Raw genomic sequence first — 19,716 nt, forward strand, 5'->3', positions numbered from 1 at the left:
TTCTTCCCTACGATCTGAAGAGCCATTTTTTACTAAGATATTAAGGTAGCAATAGTTAGAAATTATGATTCTTCTATAACTAGCAAATAAAAACCTTTGTATGAATGGAATTCGGCTGGAGTGTTCAGTTTCAAGGAAACAAAACTAGGTATCTTCGCAGTAGTTTTTTATTGTGACCAAGTGTAGAATTCAAACGCTGGACCTGATTTTACGTGCTTTTCATAGACCTTTAACTTATTTATATTATTAGTTGTATGACGGATAGTTTAAAAATAATAAACTAATAATACCATTATTAAGGTAATAACATGATTTAAGAAGGAAAACAAAACATTAAATTGTGTTGATGCCATTGTGGTTTACAAACAATCCGCGAGTATGTTAATTTGCTTCGTATTGGCAAACTATAGAGGTGTACTGCACCTGAACCGACTTCCTATATTTCATTATATCCACGTCGTAACTGCCTTATTTAAGTTTATTTAATATGCATTCGGGTGATATATAATTAAATTAAGCAATACTCGTAGTTCCAGATCAGCTTATTTGTAATGAAAAATCTTGCCCTGTCACTGAGGCACTTTAAATTTATCTAATCGATGTTGATGGAGTAACAACTCCGAAGTACGTAATCGTTTATCCATATAAATAATATGAATATTTTGAAGTTATATTTTACATACACAATGATAATTTTATTTATCGTCATGTTTGTAACCTTAACCTACGATGATAACAAAGGTGGGTAATAAAGACTGGAAATCCTTTTCAGATATTCAGTGTTATGACCATCCACTTGTGAATGACAACTTCCTAGATGACGTCACTATTAAACTCCTGACTTATTCGTACTTCCCATGGAAATTATTTACTGTATTTTAATTTGTTTGTTGTACAGTATTCGAGATGTTGGTATGCGCGCGCCAGTGTGCTCGCCGCAAGTCGCTCACTCTCACATTCGGAGAATTCTGCGTGTTCGCCGCTGAACTGCGTCGGTGTTCGAGGCAAGCCAGGCAGTGAGTACTGTAACTTGTTTTGTTCACATACTTATCACATGCACTCTGGTACGACAGAATAGACGAAAAAATCGACCAACATTGCTGGCTATTGGCCTTATAATATCACATGAGTTACAAATAACACTCATATCATCACATCCTGTACTTCAGACCTACCTACTTTGGCATTTAACGGACATTCCAAAGTTCCCTGATTCTTGTTAACTTTTTTATGTCTAAAATTCTGTAGAATAACGTTTGTCATACAGCCCTTCTGACGCGACGAAGCACATGGTTGGTACAGAATTAGTCAGATCACTCGTTAGTCAGTTTCTGCTAATTACCCATGTTGGCCTACATTTCCTTCCGTGTTAAAAGTAGACATAGGTATATTAATGTTTTAGTAATTTATGTAGGTTCATGTTTACCTGGATTCTCATGTTTTACGTGGAAGGACAAACATAAGACTACCAAATCCCTACTGCCGTATCTAACTTGAATCTCTTCCATCTCATCATCGTTATTATACTTCAATTCGTTGATGCAAAGAGGAAACTATTGTTTCTATTATTATATTACTAAAATATCTTAGAATGCTATGTAATTTAATGTACATTTTCCTAAGGCGTTGCACTGAATGTACCCACAGTAATATAATTAAATACCTAAGCAATGTCTTTATTGTCCGCACCGAGAACAACATGAATCAGGATAATTTTGCCGATGACGTAAAAATGATTTGCCTCCTTTTCCTCGCTTACTGCGTCTGACGCGTGCAATGACCCATGAATGCCATACAATAAGACATTTGTCATGCACTGAATTTTAACATCCACACTTTACAGCCTATAATTTCGCTACATATCAAATTATTTTCAATGCAACATCATACTTTACCGCCGCCAACATGTTAGTTCATCGAGTATTTTTTTGTTTCTAATTTCAGTTTTCATTCGCAGGACTTCGAACAAACCTGAGTCCCCGCAATGGAACTTAGAGAAGGAGCTCAGAGATAAGGACGCTTTATGTAAACATGTGAACGGTGAGAACTTATTTTTATTTATACTATGACCTTTCTCGTCCGATCTGTTTTGCAAAATTGTAATTGGCTGTGAACACTGGCTTTTTAATTTTAAATAATGTTTAATCAAGAGTCCCTCATCCTCGACGCAAAACCGTGTTGTGGAAGGTCGTTCGGCCCGTGATGAAACAAATGGTGACTAAACTTTCCGCACGGTACCAATCCAGAAATACACATCAGGCCCCTATGGCTACGCAACAATATCTTAAAATCACTCACTATAAATTGTATGTCACCGGTGTCTGCCCACGCCACTGTATCCGTTATCAGGGAGCAATAGAAGCGACCGCTTATCGATTTATAGAGACTTCTTGAAAATCTATTGTGATCTAAAATCAATAATTACGGAGTTATTGATATTCTAATGTTTTAAACGTTAAACGAGGCGTAAGTTGTTGTTCCTTATACTGTGTTTTGTTACTGCCGACAGTGAAAAAGGCAGAAGTCTATTTCTCCACTTAAGTAGACTGTCGATGTCGAATTTATATGTATAATATTTCCATTTTATATGAGTCTTGGAGCGTGGAAATAATATATTATGCTAACCCTTCTTGATCATCTCTACATTCGATTTGCATAGTTTACATAATATGCGGATATAGGTCTATCAAATCAACCACGATTGAATCATACACTTACATATCAACCAAGCTTAAAAATAACTTGTATTTGTCGCACTAAGTAGGTACGAGTACATTCACAATAAGATGACAGCTTTGATGAACGTATTCATAATAATAAATAGGAACTAACTCACATTCGTGAGACATGTGGTCATCACTTATTGCGTATATCTATGTTTTTAATTGTTCTGCTATTAATGCGATTGCCCTATGCTACGTTCGTTCCTATTTTGCACTCGCAGATGTAATACGTGGATTTGCGTCAATCTCCCCGGTGCATCTGACTAACATAATATAATATTAGAGCCAGGTGCAAGTACCTACCTATTACGTATTTCCACGCTGAATTTTTTTGCAATAAAGGTCAAGGCAAATCGTTTTATTTTACTGCTAAATGGGATTTAAATAAAATATTGAGATAAGCAGATTACATTTTGGAAAAAATGTGATTTTAGATTTGACAAATATGATAGTTATCGGAAAGAAGTTCCGTTCTCGTACGTAAATTCATAAAAGGCAGAGTTTACTAAGTAAATATCATGCGTGGCCTTCCAGGCTCTTCCGCACATACTATAAACAGAGTACGGAAGCGTGAACTCGCGATGCGCCCTGCGCAGAGTACAACGCGTCCACGATTTCGACGACCGCTAAATGCTGCAAATAAACACAATACATTGATGACACTGGACTGCTCCAACTCCAACAGATATAACGTAAACAAACGATTTGCGTCAACTTCCTTATCTCCCGGAAGAATTATTCCGTCAGATGACAACTCCTAAAGGCAAACACTGTCATTTATTTCGCATTTTCTATTTACATGTCTGTCATAAAAGATTCAAGATTTTCCTTGAACAAAAAGCGTTTTAGAATTGAACTGAAACAACCAAAACAGTTTACTAAAACAATGCCATGATAAATATTTGACGCACAAAAGTTAATAATGGATGGTGATGTTAACATAACAATACGATAAGTTGTTTCCTCTTGCAGACTATCTTAGTTACTTTAAACTATCCTGCGAATTGTAGGAAACATTAGGCAAAACATAGGTATATTCGATCGACTTCTACGACTTTCATTTATTGAATGATGATATCACTTGTATCATTTATGGTTGAGTCCAAAACAAAACAGGTTTAGTGGGTGAGCTATGGGTAACATCAACACATTCAACACCATAAGTCTGTGCCATGTCTTTGTGATACTATATAGAAATAACGGAATATTTTAAAATGCGGAATTGGCTAGTACTTGGGCGTAGATCTGAGACGCGGTCGGACGCCAGTTGGCCGCCGACCGTTCGCGGGTGGACAGCGTGCACGCCGACACTGCTGCACGATACATCCGCAATCATGCCGCCGACCACAATGATAGTGCCCTGTGCGTTTCAAATATACTTGTATTTTGTTGTCATCAATGAAAAAGTGTCCACGTGACGACACTATTCATTATCACATTTGTTATTTTGTTTGCATTTATCATTTTAACTTGTACAATATTTTCAAATATGATTTCTTAGTTTCATGAGTGATTAAAATGGGAGAGAAGATAGCACTGTACGACTGTACCTATTGGATTTTAATCAAATAATGTGTGTTCGCAAGTTCATGTTGTTGTGACAGTTTAGGATATTCTGTTCAATATTTCGCGTGTGCGGGCGAAACACCCAATGTTTAGTGCGTTTGTTGATCTGGCGTTGTGTTTACGTTTTCGTTTTGGCATTGAACGAAGATCCCGAATTGGATTGATGTGTTGGTTGGCCACGTTTTATGAGTTGCAGTGCAAACATGAATGAATATCTACCTGTGCGTGTCGTTCTATTTAATTTTTGTAAAATATTTTCCAAACGAAACAACGTGAATATTTTGTTTTAGTGAAATAGTAAACGACTGTAGTTACTAGCTCATTATTTACATATGTCATATGTTTTTATATGAGCGATTAATTATACATCATCTATGTATGGGCAAGAGATACAAGTTAAAAGTTAACATTTGTACGAACCGAATGGGCGACCTTTTATGGAAATCATTAATGTACAAAGGTACAAGTAGGTGCGTTAAGTAGTACGGTGGTCGGCCTACATGGTGCAGCCCACGCTGTCGATACTCATCCATCATTGACTATGAGTATCGTTGATTTAACTAACTTACTAACCTACTATGTTTCGCCTGTCGTAATGCTTTCTAATCTAAACCGTATGTGTACGAACTCTTAGCATCAACATTAACATTTGTATTCTATTATCATATCGATGGATTACATTTGCATACTAATCGATTATCAACGCTATTAGTTAGTATACTTTTTGTATTGTGAATAGCGTCAGCGCCAAGGCCTCACAAATTGTCTGTAAAATGGTATTTAGTCGTACAAAACCAGACTTAGTGTATTTAAACATAACATAAGGTACGGGACTGGTTCGTAAATGCCACTCATCAATCTCTAACAAACAAACTGTGGTTTGAGTTCATTGGTTGCGTGTTCAACCACAGTACAATTGTTAACAATTAACAGTGGTTCTTTTGCGTGCCTCGAGTCGTCTTAGAAATAGGGTCAACTCATCCTATTATATGTTCGGTATCAAACATTGTTCACTTACTAAAAATTGCGATCGAGATCACATAGCAATTGATTATACAAAATATCCATGGAGTTACTCATGTTATTGACGTAGACAATACGTTAGACATGATGTTTGGATTGAAAAGCGTGGGCTCTAAATCACGTGATAAAGCTCTGGATACCTCGATATATTTCAAGGCATATGCGATAAAAAATATAAAGATCCATAGTAGTACATTCATAAGAAAATATTATGTCTCTTTGAAAAGATACCTATTAAATTGAATGCGAGCTTTCTATTGCGTGCACCTTCGCAGTCATTTAGAATGAGAAATATAAAGCCAGTGTTCCAGTTAGCATTACAAGTTAATCGTTTACTGACATTTTATAAGTGTGGTGTTGCGCAGGCAGCGAGGCGTCACCTCCGCCATGCGAGGTGTTCCTGGGCGGGTCCTGCAATCCCACCACTTGGAGATCGGATATTGCCATACCGATACTAAAGAAGATGGGCATCACATATTTCAATCCGGTAAGTATTTGAGCTAATAGACAAGAAAATAGCTATAATATTATGTTTTTGCACGAAGTGATGTTTTGTTGCCATCTCTATTCTTTATAGTTTATAAACTGCGTAAAGCCTTTGTCGTATACTCGATTATATACATACAAATGGAGATGACGTATGTCACTGATATTATGTGATAAAGTCTAGTCTAAGTTTTAATGTGTGAGTTTACAAAGTCACACAATTGCCCATTGACGAAGTATGTGCTAAAGAAGTAAACAATTGAACATTGTTCGCCACTTTACGATATGAAGTCAATTAATTGTTAGGCGATTCTGCTATGAAAACCTATATGCTATGATCTAAGAGTAGATTAAAGGTCAGTGGTTTAATTGTCGGGTCCGATTAGAAAAATAAATGTATCGTCTAATGTTGGTTACGTGTTTGGGCGACAAATGGAGATCTATAATAAATAATATAATGAATTGTTTAGTTTGTGAATTCTTATTATAATACAGCTGTTAACATGAAATCATTTTTCTAACATCCTTTTAAACTAAGAAACTACATATATTATAATACTGGTTGGTTATCAAGGCTTATATTATTAGAAAAAACAAAAAGGATAAAAAATGCTGCTGATTTGTACAAGATTTTCTTGAAAAATCTTTAATCATTGTGACGACAGCGTAAGTAACTGTTAACATTCAAAGTAGTAGCTGTTATAAAAAGCTTTAAAAACGATCCTTATACAGTCGACACACAAAATTTGCTTAATGAAATGGCTTACATACAAACACAAACGAATTATCTTAACTAGATTCGTCTTGTAGTGCCTCGATAACACGTGTCTCTGATAACTCTCCGAATGGAACGTGCTCTAGATTAATGTGATTTTGGTAATGAGATATGGCACGTCCTTTTTGAAATTAATGTTACACAAAATACTGCTATTATTTCTAAACTACTTAACGTTGATAGTAATAGTACAATGAACTGCTTTCGTCATATTACTATCGTCATACGTGTATTTCTTGTAACTTAACTGGAGACTCTTGGACGATAGTTTGTAGAGCGTAGGCGTTGTTCGCACGGATGTGCCGTGATACTCACTGCGTATAGAAATTGCGTCGCTTATCATATGACAAATAACAAGTTTGTTTACAGTACGACTTTAATGTGTTGTGTGAATCGTAATCAAATTCAATTGAGTTCTTAGTTTCTGTTACAAAAACACGCGTAAAAGTACATGAAATAAACGTTTTATGCAGATAGATCTGAACCGCGTCTGAATGCTATGAATCAATGTTTACGTGATTGCACCCACTCACAACGCTGCCGTAGGCGATTACGATAGAAAAAACTTTCAACTTTCATCTCAGTTGTCAAAATAGGATTACATTAAGATTAACAGTATGAAAATATCAATTATTAAGACAATATTATGGAACAAATGATGCAATTTGTTAAAAACTTTGTATTCTCGGACATAATAGCAGAATTATTGTGTAATTTGGAACTAATTTGATAAACAACGTGTGAATTATCTGTCCCATAGATTTTACAATGTAGGTATGTGAACTTTGCTCATAATGTACATGAGAGTATGGACTTAATATGCATTGAAGTATTATTTGATGTCACTACACCGAAATAGAATATGACGGAGGTGGTAATCAAGCATCAATGAGTCCGCCAGCGACCGATTTTACCTTATTAGTGTTCGAAGCAAGACATGTTTAAGACATACATATGTATTTAAAATTCCTTGTTATATGTAGTAATATACGCTTTTTTTCATGACAATAGAAACGACCAAAGACCGTAGCGAATGATTGATATTAGGTGACAATTTTGAACCCCGCACTGACAAAACTGACTTACCTACATGTCGATATGCTTTTTCTCTGAGTTTTCTAACGTTTTGGTACCTAATACAGTACATTAGACTGAAATAAATTGCTAAGCTTTTATCACGCAGATTATTTGACTGATCACAGACAAAAAGAAAGCCATACGTGCGACTTCTTGGCAACAAAAGAGCATTTTCGTGTGTTTTGCTACTATTGTCTCTCTTTCTTTAACTTTTACATTCAATAAAAGCTTATGTGTCGTGTATTATTCATTAGCAAGTAGAAGACTGGTCAACGGAGTTGATGGAAGTGGAGCACCGCGCAAAGGCGGCAGCGCGAGCACTACTGTTCGTGTTGGACAGTGAGACACGCGCTGTTGCCGCCAGCGTGGAGGCCGCACATCTAGCCGCCGCACCCAGAGATCTCCTGTTGGTACTCAGACCTTACTCCAGACACCAGACCATCGGACATGAAGCCATCAGTGACCAGTGAGTGTTCACTAAACTTGAAGTCCAAATATCTTTCATTAGTAGGTGGGTTGCCGCTGATACTGATTAACCTCAGATTACTAGTTCTATGTCAGCATGTATATTTAAAAGTTCTCTTATGTCTCGTACGACGCGACGTCTGGTCATATTTATGCCTAACGCATTATATCTAAATTGTCCTTGCGATGACTAAGTTGCTGAGTTGGTTCATAACGGACCTGCTTAATGCATACTTAATAAGTTTTCCATGACAAAGGAAGGCGATTTTAGATCTTTACGTCAAACATTTTATAAAAGTCGATAAAGGTGACACGACAATCTCACTAGCACCTGACGTCAATTTGTGATTGTGTAGTCTGAATCACGCGTGCGATTATCGCGTAATTATTGATAGTTTGTATGAAGAATGTTTAATAACAAGTTTGATTGTGACTGCAGCGAGTACGTAGAATTGTCGCGTGCGCGAGCGACGTTGCAAGAGGCCGTGGAAAGGCGGGGTCTGCCGGCTTTTACCGACATACCTTCGGCGCTACGATGTGCGCGCGCCGTGCTGCGAGGAGCTCGCACACACCCGCGGCACTCACTCGGCCATACCATCATTCGGCTGAAACGCACGTATGATGCGGCGGGTGGAAGGAATTCTCGGCTGCCGAGAGCTAAAGCGGTCGACGCGCTCAAAGATGTGACGAGAGTCCCTCGCGAGGTCGCTGAACACTGTCTACCCCCTGGTGCTGACACCGTAGACTTTGAAACGTTCTGTGCATGTGTGGCCGAACTCGCCGCCGACGCAGGTCAGTGTGACTCGCATTAATGTTCACGATACTCGTTAAAACACTGCAATTTCATGGAAATGTATCGTCTATAAACCAGCATATGCATGGTCGTGAAAAACGAATTACATCATAGCACCTAATGGAAATATTTGAAGTTTGAGATTGCAGCAATTTAACGATTTCGACAAAACGTTTTTGTTTTTACAACTCGGCGAAGCAAAGAAGAGCTATTTTTTGCCTCTACCGTGCACCTTCTCTGTCCTTAATCGATCAATTCATTTAAGATAGAAATGTGGTGGTATTGGGTGGACAGTATGAAATGCTCTTTTCAGCTAGTCGTTTTATGATGTGATGTTGTGGTGGTGGGTAGTGAGTAAGGGGTGATATTTGTTGAAGGCGGCGTGGCAAGTCGGCCGCCGGCGGGCGGGGACGTGAGCGCGAGTATGTCGTCACGGATCCGCCGCGCGTTCCGCACACTACGTGATTTGCTCACCCCGCCCGCTCCTGGTGCGTGTGCGCACTTTCTTTCATCCCTAAGTTTTGCACTTGAATCTCATTTCTTACGCTACCTGCGCTTTTTAAATTCAAATAATAACTGGCGTTATGGGCTTTGCATCACTTCATGCTCCATATCTCAAGATTGTTTTTTTTGTTCCTCTTTTAAATCTTAAATTTTCGTTTCTCCAAAATCCATCTCCATTAAGCATAGGTATGATTCTGTTTCTTATCTCTATTCGGCTTCTGGTGTCTTGTAAATAAAGTATACAACAAATGCTCAGCTGCTATTATCCATTAAATGATTGGTGTGTTAAATCATTCCAATAACTCACTTTTAATTGTGTATTTGTAAATTTAAAAAAAAATAGGTTTTAAAAAATCATACTTCTAAATTTAAAATAATTTTCCAGAAAGCAATAGTCGCAACGGTCAAGAAGCGCCAGGTGTAGGCGGAGCGGTAACGAGGAGCGCGGGTGACGCGCGCGTGCTGGAGCCTGCTGCCTCTAACGGACACATGTACAACGCCCGGCTCAAGGCCTACGGAAGAAAACTCGGCTTAATCATTCCTAAGGTACGTACAACGACAAATTTCAGATATCCATGCCGATTACTCTTCCTATTCTGAAATATTTTTTTCCCACTTTCCACTTCAGAGGATTTTGCTGCAATATGTATTAACAGTATTATTGTTTGTCAAAAATAAGTATTTATATCATTAAATTTGATTTAATGATAATTTCGAGTATTGATAGTTCGAGTTTTTAAGATAACACTATTACATAGCTGGTTTTTATTTGTAATTTACTTTTACAGAACGGTGGTCACCGAGCTGCCACCGAGGTCGAGGGTGGCGCCGCATCACCCGGGAGTGGAGACTCGGTGTTTACGCCGGGCACCGAGCGACGTCTCGAGCGGTTACCCGCTATGCTCGGAGCTCCCACTCACGATGTCTACCTGGGCGGAACATTTCCGGTAATTATAGACGGCATACTCTTTTAGTAACTCGTTACTGTGCGCTTCTCGTACAAACTCGTTTAAATTCAGACGAATGTGTTATGACAGCAGCGTACCGTCTTCGCCTAAACTAACGAGGGACTTTTGCACATTCCAGAGCAACAACACGCGGCCGGAAGAGCTGCTAAGACGAGAAGGATTCAGCGTGGTGGTGGCGCGAGCCAACGACTACACGCGCATGTTCTCGACGCCGGGGCGGCGAGCGGCGCCCGCGTACCCCGAGTCCCCGCGCCGCGACAAGAAGCCGCGGCCCGCCGCGCCCGCGCTGTCCCCGCCCCCCGCGGCCGCGCCGGCCCCGTCGCCCGCGGCGCTGGAGCTGCCGGACGCCGTGGAGCTGCGGCAGCGCTCGCCCGACGAGCGCGCCGAGCGCAGCGACCGCCTCAGCGCCTCCGACTTCTACACCGTCACGGAGGACGTCACGCCGCAGCCGTTCAAAGGTAAGGCTGTCTCTTTCGTACGCGAGTGTCCGATTTAAATTTCACCATGCGACGTATTTTCTAATAGCTTTTTATCGTTTCAGGAACGTACGATGAAGATCTGTTACTAGGATCGCGAGTGTTAGTATTCGCGATGAGCGCGGATTCGCCATGTTTTGCGGCTATGGTGTTAGCCGCGCACTACATGGGTTTGCGACCGGCGGCTACAGTGCTGTTAGTCCAACCCATGGACCCCAAAAAGGCACACAATGTACGTAAAATCCAAAGCAGATTTAATTTGGTAAATATAATTGATCCTTTGTCTTGGTCTTAAAACCATTTTTTTGTTTACAGTACAGTGAAGCGGCCGTCAAAGATTACAATAGAGGTCGCCATTATTTATCAGATCTAGCGCGACGCTCCGGGGTTCCCGTGTTCGACAACGTAGACTCTGTCATGTCATTCGTCGTCAGCCGACTCCGAGCGACGCTATAGCATTAATACGATCGCGGGACTTTCACACTAATACCTGAAAGCTATCGATGTATGAAAGGAAGATAAACGATATGTATGTTGCGCAATTGATAAGAATATTGTAGTGCGGAGTGTAGGTATGTATCGTCCGTATCTACGAAAGACCGCCGCTTCAAATGATAGTAAATGAAACACGGAAACTTAAGCGAATCTCATGTCAAACGTAGTCATATTTGTTGTGTTCGCGATTTGAGTTCGTATACGTAACGTTATAGTGCATAAATATAGAAGCGGCTAAAATCACAACTCACTTAATAAAGACATCACAAATTTAATTCATCATAAAATCATAATGTAATTATTTTACCTGCGTGGCGAAGAGTCTCATAAGAGTGTACTTATGTTTAGTTTAGTACAAAGAACGTCTCTCTTTACTTCATCACTCTCTATTGCATTATATCTAATGTAATATATAGATATTAAAATAAATATAATTGAATGTATGCGCGAGAATGGATGGTGACGGTAATAAGGTTGTCATGATGAGGATATAACAAATCTCTGTGATGAATTTGTCTAGGAAATTTTAATAGTAAACTTCAATGCATACGCATATAATTAGATGATAACTATACATTAGTAGTATTGTTGCAAGGCAGGTACGCATAGTCATATTGGCGTGTATGCTGAGATATTACCGCTGCTGATGGCGGTCAGTACATAGACCGAGACGGTCGCGCGCTTCTGACAATGGTATCGTACAATAGCAAAGTCGTCCCGGGAAGCTCGTACAGTGGGTCTCTTAGCCAATTATGAATCGAGCTAGCTCTAAATCATTTTGAATTGGCAAACGCTTTTGTAGACGTCATCACATTGAAACATGTTAAAGTACAAATAACTTGCTCACGTAGCAATTTTAAGAAGTTTTAGTAGTTATTATTTAAATTATGGCAATGCAAATTTTATAGAAATTAACATCTTATACTCATTTTTATTATAATCAATTGTACCTTTCTAAAAATATCTAATATGGTTAACGCTTGCAAATGGATTTTGATGAAATTAGGTTACTGAAGCCACAATTCCATACCTAATCTAGGTATTTATCTAAATATTGAGTAGTTAGTGGTGAAACATTTGACCCACTGTCACTAAAATTAATTCGTAATTATAAAAATCAGCAAATGTTATTTGCTAGTCACACGCCCATTAACATTTTAAGTACTTTGTTAATATTGATTGATAGTACAAATATCTAATTTATAGAAAAATATGTCATATATTAATTGTAATTTTATGCCATGTACGCTTATTTTAAACTAAACATCACATATGTAAATATAGAAATTTGTAATTATTATTGTGTTTTATTATCATACTGGCTAGTGGCTATTAACGGCCATTATCAATAACCTTTTATCAACAGGCGATAGACGTACTAGTTTTATTGCTTAAATAATCTTTTATCCCTTATCCCCATACCCTAGATCACCCTCCCTATAATATAAGTCTGATTTATTCGATACCTTTAATATTTATAGTCATATTTCCAAACCACTACCAATTATACCCCTAAACCTCCACCATAAAACTCTCTATGTGTGAGTAAAAACAGGGTGAAAATTTAACCAGTAGTTTTTGAGTTTATCGTGAACACACAGACAGACTGTCGCGATGGAGGACTTTGTTGTATATTGTGCGATAAAATAATTCTTATACATGATACATTATCACATTTCTAATATTACGACTTGAAAATACCGATTATAATTTAATCAGGTTTATAAACTTATCAACAAAATCCCAAGGTATTCGAATAATTTCCTGATAATACATTATTATGAGATGATGTGCTACGGTCATAAGAAATACGATAATATAAACTTCCTAGTATGTTTAAGGAAGTATTATATTACAATTTTAATCTGCGATTAAATACCGGATATTTGTGATGGTGCATTTTATGATACGAATTTATTTATAAAACCTTACATAAATATGACAATGACATTTTACTATCGTACATTAATTTCTTACAATTTTGCTGAACAATGATAAATTGACCATTTTACCGTAATAATATTATTATATCAACGGATATACAAAATATATGACAATAATAATTATTGTTAGTATTCAGAACATACTTTTATAAAATAAGATCAATTTTCTCTGAACTTTTTATTTATGTTAGTATGTCATACATACATACATAATATCACGCCTGTTATACTCAAAGGTGTAGGCGAAGATACATGACAATTGACAATACACTCGCGTTTCGCCATAAACTATGTTAGTGGTCATACTATAGGGGACGAGCCTATTGCCATAAGATTCGTATGTCTCATAAAATAAAGGATTCGATAAGAGCATTTGTGCAAAGTAAGCAATGTAGTTACCAACGCAGTTGTATAATAAACAATAACACTAACGCTACGTTCCAAAGAACCCATTTATTTTTAAATTGATAAGGAAGAAGGATAAATGAAACAAAGACTTGTGTTAAAATTTAATCAATTCATGATTCGTAACAATCAACATTTATTAAACTTTTATTCCTATATTTATCTAATTCTTGCATCGTTAAAAAACAGTCATTTTCTGCTTATCTTTTCTATGTGCTTGTTCCTTGCTGATTTGTTTCTCTTTTAGCGCAAGACCATTGAGTTCTTTATTCTTTTCCATGATTTGCATATTAATACTTCTGTGGCCGTTAGTTCCGGACGGATACTTGATTAAAGAATTATTCAGTTTTACTATCTCTCGTTCTATTCTTTTCTTATCTTCGGTGATTTTAAACTGTTCAATATTGAGCTCTTTGCTAGAAGACTGTTTCACGTTCAATGATGTTTCAGGTTCCTGTTCTTCGTCAGCCTTATCGCCTAATGTTCTATTGAGAAAATTAAACACATTCCGTCTTTCTCGCTCTTTTTCACGTTCGTAAGCTCTTTTGTGTCTTTCTTCTTCTTTCTTTTGCAATCGTCTCAACTTTTGCTCCACCTGCAAAGCACATGACAATCATAATATTGTGTAAAATTTTGTTATACAAACACCTACCTACTAGTTTTCTGTTTACAAATATATAAATCTACTACAAATATAATAAATACAGATCAGGACACAATATGTCAGCGATCTTTTCACTGAACAGCAAAATTTTTTTTTTTTAAATGTGCACTGTGAATGTTCAAACGATATGCTCCCAAAACAAAATTAAACCTGTTTTAATTGTAATAATACTACACCCTTACTAGCCTAAAGTATATTCTAACTACATGATAAAAGCATTACAATATTCCTGTAGTATAGTTCTACCAAATTTTATACCTGGCTCATTTAAGCACCATAAGATTAGAAAAAGTTCAAGAAACTACTATCATACTATGATTCGACTACTACTTTATGTGTACTTAAGTACATTAAAATGTTGACTTACTCCATAAATACTGCCAATTTTTTTCACTAACTAATGCTCAGTTTTTGAGGTATATTTAGCAGTAGTTTATCTATTCAATAGCATTTAAGCACATAAATTGGTCTTCTATGTTTGCATATTGTAGTTCAAATAAACGCTATATTTTGGACACACCAAGTGAAAGAAGCCAATGACATATAAACTCTGTCGGACTTTTGAGACACATCGAATATTTATGTCCTTCGCACTCAAACACATTGCGCAGCAATTTCTTTAAATATAACATCACATCAAAAAGGCGAAACAAAATTGTGACCGTTTTCCACGATGAATAAACAATAAAAAAAATAGACATACCTTCAAAGGGTCTTGTGCAGCATTCTTCTCCGAGATGGCCATACAATGGTCGAGACTCTTTCCAACAGGTAAGACGCGCGCTTCAACCGGCTTCACCCGGCCGTCGCTGGCCGCGCCCAGCCCCGTCCCCGGCACGTATCCCATCGCCAACATTAACTTGGAGCCTATACCCTGAGGAAATATAGCCGGTCAGTACTATCGTTAGGAGTGAATGTAATTATTTTTCCAGCAATGGCACAGTGTTTTCATTCTTAGGTTAAGACTTGAAAACATGAGTTTACCAAAATCTTAAGAATTTAAAAAAAACCGAGTTCCCATAACTCGTTTTTTTTTTAATTCTTACGATATTGGTAGTAGCTTAGTATTTGATGTTTTGCATTCGAATTTGAACTTCTTAAGCATGGGTTGTAAGGCCTCTGAATTATAGAGATGCAAAAAATCACTGGTTGACCAACTATCTATTGACAGAAACATCAAAATTGACTAATAAATGAACAATAATATCTATAGTCTAGTATTTCTGTGCCATTGCTTTTCTAGTAATAAGTAATACATACTCACTCTGGTATGTCGCTCCCACTCCCCAATAGGGGTGTTATTTGGATTCTGAAGACTCTGCTCTATGAGAAGGCTTGTATTATCAGTGGGAGTCTCCTCACACTTAGTTTTGTTTTGTGGATACTCTGTATCACTCAAACTATTGTCTGAATCACTGCTGTCATTGTCTTCATCTGTAAAAACATTGGTTGAAACATATATTTTTTTATTTGCAACTTTTGAACATTTACAAGCAACTCTATTATTGATATGATAAATTAACTTTGATGGTGACTCCCAAGCTAAAGGTCTCAGATATACTCACAGATCAGGAAAAAAAAAATTACATGAACTATGACACTAAAGAAATTCTCAGCAGACATGTCTGGCTCAAGCAATTTCAAGAAAGAAAATTAAGGCAATACACATATTGTGTTGTACATAAACTGGTCAGGGCCACCATCAAATATCATTTGGAAGTGCTACAAGTAATTAAAATTGTCTATTTTGATATATTCTTGGGCGTCTGCTGGTGTGTGCATGTATCTACGGTTATAAACAGAGCTATATTATTTAATGCCATTACCTACTTTTGACTAATGATATAAGTACTTACTATTTAATGGAACTAAGTCTTCAATAGAAACAGTGCATTCACCAGAGCCTAGTTTTCGTTTCTGTCCTGTGTGCACCCCATGTTCTAACTTTACAGAACATGTACGTTTTTCAATATTTAAACTTCTTATTACTGCTCTGTGCCATAAATGATACTTTTCTGTTGATTTTTTAGTCACACTTATGTCCTGGAAGAAATATTATATGATTATGTAATGGTTAGAATTAATGTTGGAGCTTCTTTTAAAAGTTACAAAAAAAGTAATGAAATCTATTTATTAAGGGTAAAGGAGAGTTTTGAAGTAAATATTTATTTGAATGACAAAATCAAACTTATTTAGTCAGCTACTCAAATGTTTTCTTCCTGCAATGCATACAAGACATACAAGAAGTAGATTTTTCTTTTCTTTGTCAGCATTAATGGGTGATTAAATTACTATACCTCATCTGCTGGTGGCTTCAACTTCATCAGAATTCGACTTCCTATTTTCAAAGAACTAAAATCTGGTTCTATGGCTTCTTTTAAATCCGATAATTGTACTATTGCTCCATGGGAATATCTGTAATAAAAGACAATAATATAAAACCTACATAGTAAAACTCTATAAATAATATTTAATACAAATTGTTTGTTGATTGGACTCACCTACATTGTTCATCACTGAATTTGCATTCACCATCAAGGAAGAAGGGACAAGGTAGCATTTCTGCATGTGTTGGATGAGTAAATAAGACTCGAACCTGTAATATAAAACGAATAACATCTACATTTCTGTGATATTTCCTCAACCAGGAGAGCTAGGTGCTAATTACATGTACAGAAGATGAAAACAGATAAATTCAAATTCAAAACATCCTTTACTTTGTAAACTTCTTACAACATATTTGAAATAGTCAACATATTTTAAACAATTCCCACATCAATTATGCAGGTAACAACCTAAATAAGTATAGTCCATGTGGACAAAGTTGGGGAGAAGAGCTAATTCATAATAAAAAAATAGAATACTAATGTTTAAAGGACACAAAGATAACAATAAAGAAAATATAAACCAACCTGAATATCTTTGAACTGGCCATCACAGTCACGAGGCATAATAGCACTGACCATTGCATTGTAAAGACCTGGCTGTCCTCCCCAAGTGTGTGTGTGGTACACAGCACATTTCATCCCTAATAGAGAAGATAGCTCATCCTGGAATATAATAACATTTCACATAAACTTCATTGTTTATGTTTTAGTAATCCTTACTCATCATTATACTACAATTCATCATCATGATGACACTCTTTTTATTATTTTATTTATTGGACTTTATGATGTGCAAATTGTTATGATTGAGAAATTGAATACAAGGAAAAATATTTTCATTTGTTTAGAAAGTTAAAAAAATAACAATGCAAATAATTGGTATGCAGTTTGGAGAAGACCTTTGCTCAACAATGGGACACTATAGAATAGACAAAAAAATAGAAATGAACATTCTATTACTGGCAGTTAAGTTGCTCAATAACATCAAACATTTACTCACACATTTTTAAGTCAAAATGTTTTTAATTATTTGAATTTACCTCTATGTCTTTGTCATCATCTTCATCAGATGACTTTGTATCTTCAGCTTCAGGTTGATTTTCTGCCTCATAAGCACCACTTTTTGCCATTTCTTGCTGCAAACAAGTTGATATGTAATTGTTTTAAGATTAGAATAAATCATTTAGGTATATAATGTCTTCCAAACACAAATACAACAGACACAATGTATACTAAAACGTAAGATCTCTATAAATAAAAGATATTTACTATTTACAACAAAGTAATTAAAAATGCCTAAAATGGATACATTCATGTCAAATGAGTGAACTTTTTGAAATTATTATCAATGATTTATAACTTTACCATAAATAAGGCGTATTCGTCATCCAATTCATCTGTGTTTTGAGTAGCTGAAGTAGTTGCATCTTTAGGCAGTAAAGCCTCCAAATTTTGTTTTGTCAACTGAATCAGTTGTTGCAAATCAGAACGCAAACTTATTAACGATTCTCTTTCATTTTCGTCACTAACTGTTTCAAGAGTGCTGCTAACCATATGAAGCTGAAATAATAAAAACTAGTAGTAATCATAGAAAATATCCCGTAAAGTTTGTATCCGCCTTCCGTTCTTGATACCTGTTCTTCATATTCCTCTATAGATTTCTTTAAGTCTTCCATATCTGATGTTTACCAGTGTATTTATGTAGATACTATATATCGTAATCCCAGTTACAGATAATCATTATAGTAAAACAGTATTCAGATTTCATAAAAAACATTTTTTTTGTCAACCCGTCAGATTCATTCTCACCAGAAGATTGACAATTTGACGTAACATTGACAGATGACAGATAATCCTCAAAATCTTAACACAGACATGTGGCCACAAAATCGGACTTGTCAAGAATCGGTTTCTAACGTTACTGTGGATAACGGTTTGCACTGTAGGCCACACACCAATGACTTATCAAAATAATAATTATTACCTACTATTACTTGTTCCAACGGTGAAGGAAAATATCGTGATGAAACCTTGCATGACTTAAAATTGTGTAACGCAATCCTTAAGGACATGGTCGACATAAGACCAATTCCCTCCCTTAATCCAGGAGAAGACCCATGTCCAGCAGAGTACAGTAATGGTTAAAAAGAATGCGCCACAAAAGCAGTTTTTCGACTTTTTGTGACAATAATATCGATTGTACTACTAAATAAGGAAAGGTGCAAATTGACAAGGGGTACATTTTGTAATGAAAGCAACCACTCGCGAAAGATTTTATTAATATTTCACCCCGAAGGAACGGTTGTATGGAAATGACATTTTAGTGGCTATGGGCATGAAACTACGGATAATATTTGATTAGAAGTAAATAATTAGGTAAATTATTCAGATTTTTTAGAACATTTTCCCTTGAGGAGATGAAAGAGAGGATGAAAGTTTGTATAGGAACTCTTTCATTTTAGAGGTGGAAGCATAAAATCTTATGTTTAGGTCCTTCCCAAAAAAATGAAACATGTCATTCTTGAAAGAGTGTCTATAGAAAATCATGCTCCGGAAAGTTAAAATAGGGGATTAAATATTGATAGAACTTTTTATTCATTTTTATAGCTAGAAGCTTAAAAATTCATATTTAAAAAAATACGTATTGAACCATTTTTACGAAATGATCCCTTAAAGGGTAGAAAATTGTTACTTTTATGAATATTAATATCGCATGAAACAACAATTTTAATATGTACGTCAGGCTGGCCCGGCCCCATGGAATTTAATAATGAGATTGTTATCAATCCAATGTACCCGGGTATACTAATATATGTAACACCTTCATTTTCAATGTAACTCTTTTTAAAAGAAATTACGTGCACTTCTTAGTGGCCGGGCCAGCCTGACGTTTTCATCCCGGCCACCTTGTTTCCCACTAATCTACAAAAAATACTGGCAATATTGTGCTACAGATGAAATGTACC

General features: G+C 36.5%; 2 protein-coding genes across 9 annotated transcripts in view; one reads left to right on the forward strand and one right to left on the reverse strand.

Annotated features, from left to right (window-relative positions):
- Positions 1 to 12,648, forward strand: part of raw (NDT-like domain-containing protein raw) — a 42,914-nt gene extending 30,266 nt beyond the window's left edge. For 7 of the 8 annotated variants that reach the window (XM_076129931.1, XM_076129964.1, XM_076129971.1 and 4 more), the window contains 11 exons: positions 899 to 1,016; positions 1,958 to 2,040; positions 5,678 to 5,799; positions 7,905 to 8,116; positions 8,555 to 8,907; positions 9,286 to 9,396; positions 9,798 to 9,958; positions 10,201 to 10,359; positions 10,499 to 10,838; positions 10,922 to 11,088; positions 11,172 to 12,648. In XM_076129931.1, coding sequence (XP_075986046.1) covers positions 899 to 1,016; positions 1,958 to 2,040; positions 5,678 to 5,799; positions 7,905 to 8,116; positions 8,555 to 8,907; positions 9,286 to 9,396; positions 9,798 to 9,958; positions 10,201 to 10,359; positions 10,499 to 10,838; positions 10,922 to 11,088; positions 11,172 to 11,312 — 1,967 coding nt within the window. In that variant the 3' untranslated portion in view covers positions 11,313 to 12,648. The remainder of the gene's footprint in view (positions 1 to 898; positions 1,017 to 1,957; positions 2,041 to 5,677; positions 5,800 to 7,904; positions 8,117 to 8,554; positions 8,908 to 9,285; positions 9,397 to 9,797; positions 9,959 to 10,200; positions 10,360 to 10,498; positions 10,839 to 10,921; positions 11,089 to 11,171) is intronic. The other variant, XM_076129947.1, reaches the window with a different exon arrangement.
- A 1,143-nt stretch (positions 12,649 to 13,791) lies between these two features.
- LOC142983133 (zinc finger CCCH-type with G patch domain-containing protein) lies at positions 13,792 to 18,593 on the reverse strand. Its single transcript, XM_076129996.1, has 10 exons — positions 18,385 to 18,593; positions 18,116 to 18,310; positions 17,791 to 17,886; positions 17,276 to 17,413; positions 16,865 to 16,959; positions 16,661 to 16,778; positions 16,220 to 16,406; positions 15,628 to 15,797; positions 15,067 to 15,237; positions 13,792 to 14,294 (listed from the first exon to the last, which is right to left on the reverse strand). The coding sequence occupies exons 1-10, from the start codon at positions 18,424 to 18,426 to the stop codon at positions 13,878 to 13,880; spliced, it is 1,629 nt and encodes a 542-aa protein (XP_075986111.1). The 5' UTR covers positions 18,427 to 18,593; the 3' UTR covers positions 13,792 to 13,877.
- Between the last annotated feature and the right edge of the window lie 1,123 nt (positions 18,594 to 19,716).

Source organism: Anticarsia gemmatalis, chromosome 2, assembly GCF_050436995.1.
Source record: "Anticarsia gemmatalis isolate Benzon Research Colony breed Stoneville strain chromosome 2, ilAntGemm2 primary, whole genome shotgun sequence".
NCBI classification, from domain to species: Eukaryota; Metazoa; Arthropoda; class Insecta; order Lepidoptera; family Erebidae; genus Anticarsia; species Anticarsia gemmatalis.

Excerpts from the sequence above, each read along its gene's own strand:
- LOC142983133 (XM_076129996.1), bottom strand. The coding sequence starts at position 18,426 with ATGGAAGACTTAAAGAAATCTATAGAGGAATATGAAGAACAG. Across the intron at positions 17,414-17,790 it reads ATGATGACAAAGACATAGAG|GATGAGCTATCTTCTCTATT; the intron begins GTAAATTCAAAT and ends ATTATATTCCAG. Across the intron at positions 16,960-17,275 it reads GCCAGTTCAAAGATATTCAG|GTTCGAGTCTTATTTACTCA; the intron begins GTTGGTTTATAT and ends TTTATATTACAG.